This window comes from Pristiophorus japonicus, chromosome 2 (genome assembly GCF_044704955.1).
Source record: "Pristiophorus japonicus isolate sPriJap1 chromosome 2, sPriJap1.hap1, whole genome shotgun sequence".
NCBI classification, from domain to species: domain Eukaryota; kingdom Metazoa; phylum Chordata; class Chondrichthyes; family Pristiophoridae; genus Pristiophorus; species Pristiophorus japonicus.
The window spans coordinates 116581896-116598260 of NC_091978.1; the positions used below are offsets into that span (position 1 = coordinate 116581896).

General features: G+C 47.0%; 1 protein-coding gene across 1 annotated transcript in view; it reads right to left on the minus strand.

The window, feature by feature from the left end:
* dhx29 (DEAH (Asp-Glu-Ala-His) box polypeptide 29) overlaps positions 1-16365 on the minus strand; it is a 168677-nt gene that overhangs the window by 67073 nt on the left and 85239 nt on the right. The window contains exons 11-12 of the mRNA XM_070868797.1: positions 8893-9477; positions 957-1100 (exon numbers count right to left, since the gene is read on the minus strand). Of these exons, the coding sequence (XP_070724898.1) occupies positions 957-1100; positions 8893-9477 (729 nt within the window). The remainder of the gene's footprint in view (positions 1-956; positions 1101-8892; positions 9478-16365) is intronic.

Genomic DNA, 16365 nt, shown 5'->3' on the forward strand with positions numbered 1-16365 from the left:
GCAGGACTTCCATGCTGGGGGCTAAAATTCCAGGCCCCAGAAGGTTACCGCCCCCAAGATGGGAGCCTGTGCGAGGAGGCAGAGGGAAGTGGAGGGGAGACGGGGATGGAGGGGAGAGTGGTGGAGGTGGGGGGGCGGAGAAACCCAGGGCGGGGGACGGGAGGGGCCACATTGCAGCAAGAGATCTGGGGGGGCGAAGTGTGTTGGAGGGGCGGGCCTGGGGGCTCTGTGCCTCGGTGTGGGGAGTGTTCAGAGTGGGGTGGATGGGTTGACTGTGCAGATAGCGGTTGGTGGATGTGGTGTGGTGTGGTTGGCGTCGCGCGGGCGTGGCTCCGGGGTGGCGGGGGCTGGGGGCTCGACATCTGGGGGTGTTCGGCATTTAGGAAGGATTCCAACGGGACGAGGCGGGTTGGGTGCGGGGGGAGTGTTCCCGGTGTTGGGTGGGTCCGGGTCCGGAGCCGGGGGTGGGGGTGGGGGGGCACGGTCTTGGGATGGGGGGTGGGCTGTTTGGGGCTGGGATTGGGAGAGTCTTTTTCACTCGGGGAGTTGTTGGCCTGTGGGGTTCCCTGCCACGGAAAGTTGTTGATGCCAGTTCATTGGATGTGTTCGGGAGGGAGTTGGATGTGGTCCTTGCGGCTGGGGGGGTCAGGGGGGTGATCAGCCATGATCTTGTTGAATGGCTGGCTCAAAGGGCCGAATGGCCTACTCCTGCACCTATTTTCTATGTTTCTATACCAAAACACAGATTACAGGGAACATGGATCCTCAGCAGTTTAAGTGGATAAAAACATTATGTGGTGTAGCACTGTACCAAGCTTAATCCCTTACTTGTATAGTTTGTACTCAAGATTTTCACCTAACCGACACTGAAACTGCTCCAAGCAGCACAGTAGTACATGTACATTTTTATTACACAGGAGCAAAGTAGAGCAAAGTTTCACTGGAGCTTTTCTTACCTCATCCACAATGACATGAGAGACACTGGTAAGAAACCCATCTTGCTGCAGTTTCCGCAAAAGAACACCAGTAGTACAGTATAAAAGTCTGGATGATTCTCCAACTTTTGTTTCCAGTCTGATTTGATAACCACAAAGAGAGTTCTGCAAATGGAGACATTAACCCAAATTACAAAAGGATGCTTCTTGGGAAGATAAGAAGACGGTGTCCATGATGAGTGAATCAAAGCACAAATCTAGCTCAGAAATGAGAAATTGGTTTGTATACAGACAACCAAGCCCACTTCCTCTAAAGACATTGGACAATTTGCCTATCATGGATTAAATGATACCACCCACAAGCCTTACAAGTGCCAGGCAATGACTACCTCCAACAAGATAGAGTCTAACCACCGCCCCTTGATATTCAATGGCATTACCATCGTTGAATCCCCCAACATCAACATCCTGGGGGGGTCATCATTGACCAGAAACTTAACTGTACCAGCCACATAAATACTGCGGCTACAAGAGCAGATCAGAGGCTAGGTATCCTGCGAAGAGTGTCTCATCTCCTGATTCCCCAAAGCCTTTCCACCATCTACGAGGTACAAGTAAGGAATGTAATGGAATACTCCTGGATGAGTGTAGCTCCAACAGCACTCAAGAAGCTCAACACCATCCAGGACAAAGCAGCTCGCTTGATTGGCACCCCATCCACCATTTAAACATTCACTCCCTCCACCATCAACACACCATAGCTGCAGTGTGTACCATCTACAAGATGCACTGCAGCAACTTGTCACGCTTCTTTCGACAGCACTTCTCAAACACTTGACCTCGAGCACTGAGATGGACAAGGGCAGCAGGCGCATGGGAACATCATTTCCTCCAAGTCACACACCATCCTAACTTGGAAATGTATCGTCGTTTCTTCATCGTCATTGGGTCAAAATCCTGGAACTTCCTCCCGAACAGCACTATGGGAGTACCTTCACCACATGGACTTTAGCGGTTCAAGGCAGTGGCTCACCCCCACCTTCTCAAGGGCAATTAGGGATGGCCTTGCCAGCGACGCCCACATCCCAAGAATACATTTTTAAAAAACAATTGATAGTCTTATGAGGGAAGCAATAAAGCCCGGGTAAAACTTCCAGGATAAAACTCTGAAATCAGCCCTCCAATTTTTCAAAAACAATTGAGCAAAACTCAAGAGTATTACAAAAGGGCATTAGCAATACAAAACTAGATTTTCAACTCAACCAGGCTGTACTCGATAGACTACAGAAGAAAATTCCAAATGTTTTTTTCAGGTTGTAAAATGTGTGAAAATGTATTTAAAGAATTGCTGAGCTCCAATTAAACTCAGTGGCTCCTTGGAAGGTAAATTTTATGACCGTCATGTGAGCGAAGTCTGAAAAAATAGGATGCACTTATTTGTACTGCCAAAATGGCCAACATGCTCCACCCTTTGTTTCGGATTGGTCCCCTTGGAGGATAAGCCACACCCTGAGGTTTCAATGGACCAGCCCATCCCAAGGTCTCATCGACATTACAAATTGTAATACGATCCACTTTGACTTCCTGAAGCGACAGAGGACAGAGCTCATAGAAACATAGAAAATAGGTGCAGAGGTAGGCTATTCGGCCCTTCGAGCCTGCACCACCATTCAATAAGATCATGGCTGATCATTCCCTCAGTACCCCTATCCTGCTTTCTCTCCATACCCCTTGATCCCTTTAACAGTAAGGGCCATATATAACTCCCTCTTGAATATATCCAATGAACTGACATCAACAACTCTCTGCGGCAGGGTTAATAACTCTGAGTGAAGAAGTTTCTCCTCATCTCAAATGGCCTACCCCTTATCCTAAGACTATGTCCCCTGGTTCTGGACTTCCCCAACATCAGGAACATTCTTCCTGCATCTAACCTGTCCAATCCCGTCAGAATCTTATACGTTTCTATGAGATCCCCTCTCATCCTTCTAAACTCCAGTGTATAAAGGCCCAGTTGATCCAGTCTCTCCTCATATGTCAGTCCAGCCATCCCGGGAATCAGTCTGGTGAACCTTCGCTGCACTCCCTCAATAGCAAGAACGTCCTTCCTCAGATTCGGAGACCAAAACTGAACACAATATTCCAGGTGAGGCCTCACCAAGGCCCTGTACAATTGCAGTAAGACCTCCCTGCTCCTATACTCAAATCCCCTAGCTATGAAGACAAGCATGCCATTTGCCTTCTTTACCGCCTGCTGTACCTGCATGCCAACTTTCAATGACTGATGAACCATGACACCTCCCCTTTTCCTAATCTGCCGCCATTCAGATAATATTCTGCCTTTGTGTTTTTGCCACCAAAGTGCATAACCTCACATTTATCCACATTACACTGCATCTGCCATGCATTTGCCCACTCACCTAACCTGCCCAAATCACCCTGCAGCCTCTTAGCATCCTCCTCACAGCTCACACCACCACCCAGCCTAGTGTCATCTGCAAATTTGGAGATATTACTCTCAATTCCTTCATCCAAATCATTAATGTATATTGTAAAGAGCTGGGGTCCCAGCACTGAGCCCTGCGGCACTCCACTAGTCACTGCCTCCCATTCCGAAAGAGACCCGTTTATCCCGACTCTCTGCTTCCTGTCTGCCAACCAGTTCTCTATCCACGCCAGTGCATTACCACCAATACCATGTGCTTTGATTTTGCACACCAATCTCTTATGTGGGACCTTGTCAAAGGCCTTTTGAAAGTCCACATCCACTGGTTCTCCCTTGTCCACTCTACTAGTTACATGCTCAAAAAATTCCAGAAGATTTGTCAAGCATGATTTCCCTTTCATAAATCCACGCTGACTTGGACCGATCCTGTCACTGCTTTCCAAATGCGCTGCTATTTCATCCTTAATAATTGATTCCAACATTTTCCCTACTACTGATGTCAGGCTAACCGGTCTATAATTACCCGCTTTCTCTCTCCCTCCTTTTTTTAAAAAAAAAGTGTTACATTAGCTACCCTCCAGTCCATAGGAACTGATCCAGAGTCGATTGACTGTTGGAAAATGATCACCAATGCATCCACTATTTCTAGGGCCACTTCCTTAAATACTCTGGGATGCAGACAATGCAGGCCCCGAGGATTTATCGGCCTTCAATCCCATCAATTTCCCCAACACAATTTCCCGCCTAATAAGGATATCCCTCAGTTCCTCCTTCTCACTAGACCCTCGGTCCCCTAGTACATCCGGAAGGTTATTTGTGTCTTCCTTTGTGAAGACAAAACCAAAGTATTTGTTCAATTGGTCTGCCATTTCTTTGTTCCCCATTATAAATTCATCTGAGTCCGACTGCAAGGGTACTACGTTTGCCTTCACTAATCTTTTTCTCTTCACATATCTATAGAAGTTTTTGCAGTTAGTTTTTATGTTCCCGGCAAGCTTCCTCTCATACTCTATTTTCCCCCTCCTAATTAAACACTTTGTCCTCCTCTGCTGAATTCTAAATTTCTCCCAGTTCCCAGCTCCCCAGAAGACAGCAAGGGCCAGCCAAAGTGCCTTACCCCAGTCCAAGTGCATGCCTCCCCCAGGCGAAGTGCCTTAACCCAGTCCAAGTGCATGCCTCTCCCAGCCAAAGTCCCATACCCCAGCGCAAGTGCATCCCTCTCCCCTCCCCCAAACCGACCATAGATGGGGCATTGTGTACAGATTGTTAACAGATTTATTGGGTATGAAGTAAACAGTGACAGTCTGGTGACATCTGGATATCATCTACTCCAACGATGTCCCTTTTAGGGGGTTGGAAGAACGTGGATCTGTCTTCCATGAGTTCCCCCCACCCCAGCCTCTCTCGTTCTCCCCCTCCCCACCAGCCCCTCTCGCTCGCCTCTTCCCCCCCCCCCCCAGCCACTCTCGCGCTCCCCCCCATCCACCCCCCAGCCACTCTCGCACTCCCCCCACCCACTCCGCAGCCATTCTCGCGCTCCCCACCCCCCACCGCCTCTCGCTCTGTCCCTTCCCCCCGCTCCCCCAGCCACTCTCGCTCTCCACCCCCCCAACCCCTCTCGCTCTGCCCCTCTGCTCCCCTCCACCCCCCAGCCCCTCTAGCTCTCCCCAGCCTTTCACACTCTTCTCTCGCCCCTTCTCCCGCCCCCCCCTGCCTTTCTCGCTCACCCCCACCGCCCCCTCATCTCCCCAGCCTTTCTTGCTCTCACCCCTCCCCCACCTTTTTCACTGTTTCCCTTTCCCCCCCTCAGCCTTTCTCGCGGAGCGCCGGCCGCTCTCCGGGCTCAAGACCGCCGGCCATTGAAGGGTTCCCAAAAATGCCCATGAGTCCCTCTCCCTGAAAATTAAAGAAAAGCTCCTCTTGGACTGTTAAAAATGAGCTTTGGATTTTTCAAGTGGAGATCTAAGTTTTAAAAGGAAAAAAAAAGCAAAAGGGGACCAACCTCATGGAAACCCTCCCAGTGTTTGGACTTTTTGAAAAGAGAATTCAAAATGGACCTAAATTACAGAAGCCTGAGATCCTCTAAACATCTATGGGAAGGAACATATCAATTTTAAGATTCGACAACATTTTGGCTGCGGAGAAGCGTTACCGAATACAGGAGGTGGGGCTAACCTCTGTGAAGCAAATTCGTGTATTCAGGATCCCAGACTGTCTGGGGGAACTTTGCAGCACCAATTCACCCCCTAAGTGATAATCAAATTACCAGCCATTATCTAAACTACAGAACTCATCCAAAATATGTAAGAAGCCAATTACCCAATCAATCACTATGGAAATCATGGGCCCAAATAGATGGCCAGGAAACTGGACAATCCTAAAACAATGCAAAACTAGTGATAGCGTATTATCACACCCTAATCGAGTTACTGCTGACTAGCCCATCAAAAACACTGACAAAGGAGACATTTGAAAATCAATGGACAGAACAGTTTAAACAAAGCCCAAGAACTGATTTGGGGCGAAGATAAGGAAGCCTGTTTTAGTATAATTGAAGGCCTGTTCTGGCAGTTAGGTGTGCTTCTAGAGACACTATTAAGATAGCAGCCTCGTTTAACACCAGCCTCGAAAGGTGGGACCCCGAAACATCGGCGAAAGGAATCTCTAAAACCCAGAAGGACAGCACCACGACAGCAAACAGGTTTTCAAAACGACTATCGGAAAGTTTCGGACCATTGCGACCAAACATTCGGCCAGAACCAACCCGACAAAACCGAAGAAATAACGAAGAATTTTCCACTCTACAAGCTGCTATGGGGTAAAACATTACCTAACGGAACTTTTAAGACTACCCTGACCAAGGAAAAGTGAATACTCACCCAACATCTTACCTTACCGCATCAGTGGACTCAGCCCAACTGAAGAAGTATCGCAGGTTGAAGTCCCCAACGAGGTCCGGGGTACAGACTATAGAACCCGAACAACTAAGGCAAACCCCGGAGTTGGAACTGTCAAAAGGGAATTGGTGAGCATGGTCCCTGAAACCCCAGAGTTCTAACCTAGCTAGATAGTGGGTCTGGGAGGTTGGGTTTTTCTTACGGTTCCTACCTGTTGATGTTCTTGTGTGTTTTCCCCTTCCAGGTTTAGTGCATAAGTATTTTGGGAGGTGGGAGGACTGTGTTCTTTTAATCTGTTATATGTGTTATGTGTTCTTCCCAAATATAGAGCATTTGAGTTGCCATTTCTTCCTATTTGTACCTGATTACTGTGATTATTAAAAACGTGCCTTTTTACTCTGTTTGAACATAATAAAACCAGTTTTGCATCCTACCCAACTGACTCTGCCTCAGTTTCTCACAACCCCCAAATCAGTCCACAGTCTAGAATCCAGGGTGTGGGGCGCCTCGAAAACGTCAAAGAGTCAGAGAAACCTGACCAAATCACCACCCCCTACACTGCTCTCTGGGCCCAGGGAGGGAGCAAGTCGGCGAGGGAATCAGCGGAGGCTCGGACCTCAAGTCCTGCTTTGGGGCCCGGGAAGGGGGGGGGTGCGGGAAGAGGGGTGGAGCTTGACAGGGGCAGAGCTTGTCAGGCAAAAAAGTGCAGTACGGGCAGGGGGGGCGGGGGGGGGGGCTGGACGGACGCCTGTCTATCAAAGAAACGTGCAGTACAAATAGTTACTTTGGAAAAAATAACAAACTATTCTGAATTATTTTCTCTAATGACATCACAAAGTGGTAAGGTCTTTTTTTTAAATAACTTATTACAAATACAGAATTGGATGAGTAGGACAAGCATGAGGTAATTTCACACAAAAAATCCACGCACAGGAACCTTCCACACTTCAGGATGTTGTTCGGGACCTGGAATATTAGGTCCTTCATTGAAACATTGTGAACTCATCCTTTTTTTGGGCGTGGAAGCAAGTCATCCTCGTTTCGAGGAACTGAATACAGAAAATCTACATACTGTATTATACCCTGCTGCTAACATTTTATATTTGTTCACAAGCCCTTAAATGCACACAATCTCCACTCCTCTTGCAGTGCAATGGCTTAGTCACTGCATGCTCAAGCTACCCAGTCCCTCAATAGGACAATGAATATAATTTTTCTCTCAATTCTTCAAAGATGCAATGTACCAAAAATTATGCAGGCCCCCTTTAGGAGGCCTACGTCCTGTGAAATGGGACTATTATCCAGCACTTTGCCGGGTCGTACACCCTCTCCCAAATTGCAGGGACAGGGTTATTTATATTTGGGGCAGGTGCCTTGCATTTGTAGTGGCACAACAGAGGAACCCACCTCTCTTTGCTGCTTTGCCCCTTTAAAGGAGGCGGGGGTGGAAAGAGGGGAGGAACCCAAGACCCTTATTGGACCAAAGATTAAATTATTATTAAACTCCCATAGGGAACCAAGGGACTGCGTTCTGGATGAATTACCTGAGGTATCTCAAAGTCCTTGGATCCTTCAGGGGGCCTACAACAAGAGCCTCGCGGCTCTCAGCAGATGTGGGATTCAATGGGCTTAACAGAAAGCTGGACAGAAATGCTGGGAACATCCACAAAGAAGGGCATAAAGGGAGTGGACTTGAAAAGCACCCATGTTCCCTTGGTGCACAATTTCCAATGAGATCCAGATTCAGATCCCGATCTCACCCCCACAGAGCTCCCCTCCAGAATTTCAGACCCAATTTCTTCAAATCCCTTGCAAATATACCCAAAAGCTGCAATATCTCAACATGGACATCGTAGCCTCCATCTCTTACTTAGCAACCTTCCTAGTCATCTCACTATCATCTAACCTCAAATAAAAGTCCCACATTTCTTCCACTGCTAAAGGTTCTAAGAAGCTAGATTTCCTACTTCCGAACAGGCTTAAAGGGCGGAATGGCCTACTCCTGCTCTTATTTCCTATGTTCTTGTGTTTCTGCCAATCAGTTATTTTCCCCTCAACCAGTCACAACTTAGTAAAGCAAAAGGTTGTCTCAGACTAGAATGTTCCTCCTTACCTAAAGAGGCTCTTAACACCGCTCTCGCTCTCCAGGAAAAAGCTGATAATTGAAACCCCTCTCACCTCTACTAACAATCTCTCACTTAAAATTCAACCTTTTTAACCTCTTTCTATTTTATAAATATCACCATAATCAATGCGGTTCTGAACTTTCCCCCTTACTGCTACTGAACTCCAAATGCACTCCCCTGCATATTCCTCCGCTCTACATTCCTATATCGAAATCAAAACCCACGGCTGTCTCCTAAAATAACTTATTGTTTGCCAGCCCCTTAAAACTGTCTAACTCGTTTATCTCCTTTAGCTTTTCTTTCCTCCTATCATCTTAAGCCTAAACATTTCGGCACTTAATCACTACTTCGATTTGCATAGTCTTCTTTACCTTTTTCAATCTTTGTGGTACATGCATCTTGGTTTTGCAATTAAAAACACTGTGATCACGGAAGTAAGGTTTTTTTTTTAAATTCTTAAAATCTCAGAAATAATTTATAAAACTCACTTTTCCTCCAGGACCTTCTTCACAACCAAGTTCCTCGCAAACCCTTGTTGCCAGACTCACTGCCGAAATCCTTCGAGGCTGGGTACAAATAATATTGCACTTTGTAGTCTCACTTGATAGTAAATCTTCTAACAAGAACTGAGGTATTTGAGTGCTCTTCCCACTACCAGTTTCACCTGCCACAACCACCACTCGATGTCTTCTAAGAGTTTCAAGAATTTGCATTTTGTGTTGAAAGACAGGTAACATTTGCCTATCTTTTAAAAGTTTCTGAAACTTTACAGAACTCTGCAAGCTTTTTAAAATAATCTTTGCGGAGTCCAAATTATCTGCCTTTTCTCTATCAATAGATAGGCTTTTGAAGTCATCCTCAGTTATCAAATTCTCCCAGGAGTCCTCTGGTTCCTCTGCTGTTAGTGAAGCACAAGTGGATGGTTGCTGTTTTAGTGTGCTCAACAGTCGGGTGATAAATTGTTCACGTGGTTTATTCCTTTCCATCTGTCTTTTATCAGTTTTCTTCTTTTCAGCTTCACTCCATTCAATCCACACATCCCGATATGTAGACGGAAGCAGCTGATGTATTGCCTGAAATTTATTTTAAAATTAAGTGTTAAAATTTGAGGTATAAAAGATTGAAGTAGTTATTCTGCCTCGGTAAGAATACAGTAATATGGTAATTCCACTCATTTGGCTGGATTTTCGAGCGGTTTATGACCAATTTAGCGCTTGGGCAGAGCACAGAAACGATTTTTTTTTGGCACGTAATGATGCGCACAACATTTTGCGCCCGGGCAGAACTTTTGGCAGTGGTTTTGCGGCGACGCTAAAACTTAGTGCCTGCTCGATGTTTTCACCGTTTGGATGACGTCAATTGGTAACGCTGCGCAAGCGCCCTGGGCGGAACCTTCGAGCATATCGCCCAATTTAGCTTCCGCCCAGGAATCCACCAGCAAAAAGCAGTCACACCCAGGTTGGACCTAGGCCACACCCAGCGCCATCTTGAAAACGGAGCAGAAGTTGAGTGCATAAAAGGATTGGGAGAAGAAGGCTGCGTTTTTCATACTGAGGTTTTATGTGTGAGTTTATAGTTTGTTTTAAAGGACATTTAAAAAGATGGGGGCTGTACTATGTCAGCTATTATTCCTGGCTGCTATATTTATACAGCGTCGAGCTGCAAGAAGGTTTATTGATGATCATTTTGAACGTAATCGAAGAGGTCGCAGACGCATGGGGAGGAGGCCTTATCCCCAATGAGTTTACAGGGAACGTGCTCATACCTGCAGCTCTCTGAGGCACAGTGCATTAGTAGGCTGCACTTCCAAAAAGTGCCGACAGAAATATGCCAGCTCATAAAGGCAGACCTACAACCTACCAGCGGCAACAGGACTGCACTGCCCATCGAGGTTAAGTAAGGTGACTGCGGCACTTGCCTTCTACTTCTTTCAGGCATCAGCAGGGGACATATGCTCCATTTCGCAGTACACTACACATTGCAGCATTCGCCAGGTGACTACTGCTCTGTACGCACGCAGGATGGACTTCATAAACTTCCCAATGACCAAGGAGGCCCAGAATGAGAGTGCTGTAGGTTTTGGACGATTTGCTGGCTTCCCCAAGGTTCCCGAAAGGGATTCCTCTCGCTAACCGTACAGATCGTCTGCGACCATACTCAGCGCATCATGGCAGTCAATGCCCAATATCCAGGGAGCATTCATGATGCTTTCATCTTGCATGAGAGCACTGTCTCAGGCCTGTTCCAGCGTCAACCACAAGGCCAAAGCTGGATGCTGGGGGACAAAGGTCACGGCCTCGCCACCTGGCTCATGACCCTCCTCCAGAACCCTCAGACAGAAGCCGAGTATCACTATTATGAGAGCCATGCAGCCACACGCAACATCATCGAACAGACAATTGGAGTGCTCAAGTAGCGCTTCCGATGCCTGGACCACTCTGGAGGCTGCCTGCAGTACATCCCTCAGCACTTCTGAGTTCATTGTGGTGTGCTGCATGCTACACAACTTAGCAGCCATCATGAAGGGACAGGATTTGCCAATGGGGATTGCAGAAGCACCTCAGGAAAGGGGGGGTGGTGGGGGAAAGTGGGGAGGGGGGTGGGGAGAGAGGAGAAGGAGGAGGAGGAAGAAGAGGAGGAAGAGGAGCCTGGCGAGGAATCCATGCCACCACTTCAACCACAGGGGAGGTCTCGTGGAGCTTTTGCCGCCGCAAATGCCTTACGTCAGCAGTTCATAATTCAACGCTTTGCTTGAAGAGTGAACGGCACGTGAGGCCGTTGCCTGGCCACTCTATCCCACCATGTTGACTAGTCCCCCTCTTATTCTGCAAATGAGACACTACACAGGAATGGTTAAGGTGAACAAAATAAATTATTAAACATTGTAAACGTAATTGAGAAACCTGAATAACATTTATTAAACATTGTGAACTTTTATAATTTTATGAACAGAATTGGGAAACTTTGAAAACTTTAATAAAATAAAATAAAAAAATCAATCCCACTGTCAGCAAAGTAAGCAGCAAAGGTTTCTGCTACATTCACTGAAATGGAGTCCTCAGCAGAGTCCAGTTGACACGAGGTGCCGTGCATCTGTTGCACAGAGTTCTCCGTTAAAAAAAAACCAAATACAACACAAAAGCATTACAATTAAAAAAGGAATAAAGTGTATCCAGTGATACAGTAATGATGCTTCGGTTTGCATTGCCCCAACTGTCTTTCACCACTGGCTCTTCCCCCCTCGCCTCATGCCCCCTACCCAAAGTGGCACCGTTTGTGCAGCAAGGTGGTCAGAGTCCAAATGAGTTGGGGGGGTGGGGGGGTGGAAAGAGAAGAGACATTGGAGACGCCATCTGGGGACGAACTGGATCCGTTCGAGACATGGAAGGCCCAGCTTCTGACTGGCGAGCCTCTTGATCGGTGTCGCCAGTCACAGGTGGTGTGGGGGTATGTCTGGATGTCACACTGGGGACTGCAGTGTGACTGGTGTAGGCCACCAGCCTCGCATAGGCATTGATGGCCTCGCAGGTTTCACGGCTCGCACCGTCAATCTGCAGCCCTACCTCTGTCAGACTATCGATGCTCACGGGAATCCTCCCCAGGACATCAAGCTGCTGACGAGTGAGCTGGATGCTCTTCCTGGACAGTGCCACCATGTCCAGTTCTGTGTCTGCCTGCCTCCCAGGAGCCTCAGAGATCTCAAAGCTTGGGAATGTTTGATCATCCTCGGACGAATTGTTCGCCGGTAGCAAGAGTGGTGTCAAGTGCATTTGCTGCCCCCAACACCACCCTCCCCACCCCACCCCCGGCCCTGGAGTAAGCTGCTCAGTCAGCTCCCCTTCCTCAAATTCATTCTCCTCCTCCTCCCCACATGACGGCCTGAGGTGGAGGTTTGCTATGATGGATTCGGCGCCTGCAACTCCTCATCTGGAAGTAGAAAGCAAAGGCGAGTGGATAGCACAGCAGGGGAGGAGGCAGGGTGACATGAGGAAGGTCACATAGCACAGGGTCATTTGAAGGACCGCTGTTACTCCATTATATGTAATCCAGAGACACTGCATTACATTGCCCCAACCCTAGTCCACAGACACTGCATGACACTGCCCCAACCCAGCCCAGGGAGTGTGCAGGACACAGTCAGTATCCAAGAGAGGGTAAGCACCCCCACGGGAAGTTGCCCGACCTGAGACACTGATGAGACCTGCCATTCACTCCTCCAGGTCAGTGAGTAGCAGGGTCCAAGGCGGACCACCGCCTGTCCGTCACTACTCCCAGCAGTAGTGGGACTTCTTTGCCTGCAAAGATGAAAATGGGAATGGTTACCAGAGGGTCCATCTACTCTTGTGGCACACAGATAGTCACCAAAGCTATACTGTCTGAATGTAATACAGTCCTCTGATTAAAGGCCTTGGACGTTGCACGTGGTTCATCAGGAGGACATTGAAGTGCGGAAACATCTTTTGAGATATCAGAAAGCAATCTTAATAATGTGTAAAGATCATTCATGGCAAATAGGGTGCCAAACTAAGCCTTGTGTTACGCATTTTAGGAGGCAACCCACAAAGTGCTCAGAGACAGCAACAGCATGAGAACAAATAGTGTATCAGATTTATAATTTAAGTAATGAAGGAGTGCATCAACAAAAATTGTACTTACTCTAACGACCCTCGAATGATCATTGAATTTTTTCCGGCACAGTGTTGCAGTCCTTTCCACAGTGTCGGAGGCAAAGACTTCCTCTGCAATTTGCCTCCATATCTTCTTAAATACTATGGTAGGGGTCTAGATCCACCCCTCCTGTACAACTTAGGCCATCTACGCTCCATAGTCCCCACTGAAGCCTCATTTGCCTCTGGGCTGAATCTCCTAGCACGCTACCTGGTGACCTCCTCCACCCTCATGAAAATCAAAAAGTAAAATGGCTGATTCAACCCCGGGTGCACTGTGCATGCGCGCGGCCGCAGACCAGAAACACGAGAAAAAAAGAAAAAAAAATTAGCGCGGGCACAGAGCGGCCGATTTTATGTATTTTTTTTCCGGCCGGAACTTTCAGCTCCGCGCACAAATTCTGTCGTGCAATGCCGGAGTTAGCGCTAACACCCGGCGTGAACTTTCATTTGGCCAACGCTAACCCGGCGCTAAAAAAAATATTTTGCCCCTATTTGCGCCTGAAAACGGGCGAAATCGCTAAAACCCGAAAATCCAGCCCATACACCCAAAACGAAACCAGAGGTTTTTTTTAAACTTTACAAATTCGGTATCGCCCGCTTTGAGGCGGTGACATCGCTGGGGTTCTACCTTTAGTACCAGGCGATGTCTACCGCCTCAAAGTGGGATATTCAGTTGTATCACTCCAAGAGGAAAATGGAGCACGAAGAGAAGCGTTCCACATTCCTCTTCAGGCGCTAATGGAGCGATAGTGCAGGTGGCCTTCTCAATTATTGGCGCCAGGATGCTGGCATCTTAGCGCTTAAAGATGGAAAAAAAATTCCTGTTGAATAATTCCACTGCTACCCCACTGTTACTAACAATGAACAACAAACTTAATTTTTAACTATAAATCTAAAAAGAAGGAATTGTGTTGATCCAGCATCTTTCCCTGTCCCAAGCATTTCAAACTTAATGGGGCAGATTTTCAGCACGACCTCTGCCCGCCCAAGTGCTGCTCAAATTGCCGCTGATGGCCGTTGAGGTACCAGACAGTTTTTTGGGCGGGGTATTCATGAAGAAGGTCCCTCAAAGTTCGGCGGGCGGCAAATGGAAGACGTATGCCGCCAATGTGGGCGGCAATGGTCAGTGGGCTGCTGAAAATCGGCCCCAGTGATTGTAATGAAACGATGCGATCTTTAAATCTGAACCACCAAAACAGATGGGACCTTGGTTTAATGTCTCACTACTGCACTAATATGTCAGCCTAGATTATATGCTCAAATTTTGGAGTGGGACTTGAGCCCACAAATTGACTCAGAAGGGAGATTGCTACTACTGAGCCAATTTGAAATTTGTTGCCATGATAACTGTCAAAAGGGAATTTGATATGCACTTGAAAAGGAAAGAATTACCGCAGGGAAGAAATGGGGGCAGTAGGGCTAATTGGAGCGCTCTTTCAAAGAGCCGGCACAGACACGATGGGCCGAATGGCCTCCTTCTGTGTTGTAAGATTTTATGATTTATGATTTATAATTCAATAAGCCTCACCCACACTTTCCCACTACTGTAACAAATAAATAAAAGTTGAAAAAGTGTATTTTCAGGATTTACCTTGCAATCCGGACGATATCGCCCTGGGCCAACTGCTTTTCCCTGCTGGTCTCAGCGCCAGGCGCTACAGCATGCGAAAGACTGAATTTGCAAATTGGCACTACGGGGACGCTGCACACTCGTCACCAAATTGGCGGCGCTCGCTAAACCTTCAGGCACTGACTGCACAGCGCTAGGGTGGGAGGTGAGAAAGTACAGCAAGGAGAAGAAGAGAAGGAAGCGAATATCTTTAAAAAAAAATTGAAGGCAAAGCTACTGATCCCGCTCCTGATGGCTGCTCAGTGAACCCTGTTTGTAAGTAACCCTGTGGAGACTGAGAGAACACAATTCGCCAGTTCTCCATACACAACACTTGCAATAATGAAGCACACCATGCCAGCCTACAGAAGAACCTGGACAACATCCAGCATGGAATGACACGGACAAGTAATGTTCGGCAATGACCATCTCCATTAAGACTCAAATGCCTCCCGCTGACCTTCAAGGGAACCATCATCAATGAGTCCCTGCATGATCAACATTCTGGGAGTCACCACTGACCAGAAGCTTAACTGGATCAGCCATATCAGCATTATGATTACAAGAGATGGGGAAAGACTGGATATTTTATGTCAAGTGGCTCATTTCCTGGTCCCTCAATGCTTCTCCACCATCTGCAAGGCTCATTTCAGACATATGTACTGGCTAAATGCAGCGGCAATAACACTCAAAAATATAACCTCGAACAGAGCAGTCCAGTTATGTGCAGAGAAGGTTAAGGGGAGATTTAATAGAGGTGTTCAAAATTTAGGGGTTTTGAGAAGAGTAAACAAGGAGAAACTGTTTCTATTGGCAGATGGGTCAGTAACCACTAATGGGCAATAACTGCAGCTTGATCAGCCTCACCCATATCCCAAGAACATTTTTTTCAAATTTGGATGCAATACTTCCCTCAAACAGCCTATTGATAATCACACATGATGAATGGCCCCATGGGGTGAGACAATGATAGTTATCAGTACCTTATTATGTTATCAATTTTAGGGAGGGGAATTTATAAAAAAATTTTAATAAAAGATATTGAAGTTTCTTGGCACGCATGTTATTAAATGTTAACAGCTTGGTGGCATAGCAAATTTGTGTAATAAATGATTGCATCATGAGAGTGTCACAATTAAGATCATCACCACATACCTCCAGATGTGTTTTAAGAGGTAGAAAGGAATCGGGAGGGAGTTGAACCTAAGGGTGCGAGTGTAAACATACTGATCAGTAGCTATACGCTCCATTAGCTGCCAACAGTACTTTGTTTATACGACCTGGCTGTGATTTGGGCTGCTCTGTACATGTGTGCTTACATGCATGGACAGAGTTATGCACCAGCCATTAAATTTTAAATACATCAAGAACATGGGCAGGATTTCCTACACACTCAGCATATCTTAAATAATGTCAGTATGCTAATTAAATGCCTGTGGACTCCAAAAGACCCCTCAAGCATTTGTAAACCCGACTGAACACTGGTTGGAGTTATACTCCACATAGTCTGAAACCCAAGCAGTGCAAGACTGCCTCCTTCAGGGAGGTCTCTCACCATTCCCTCCGGAGTTAGGTCAGGATCTGACTCCAGAGATATACTGCAATTTTCATGTCATTACAGCATCCCAAGAAGGGCAAGGGAGGCAGGAAGGCAAAATTCTAATTCCCATTATTTTACCAAG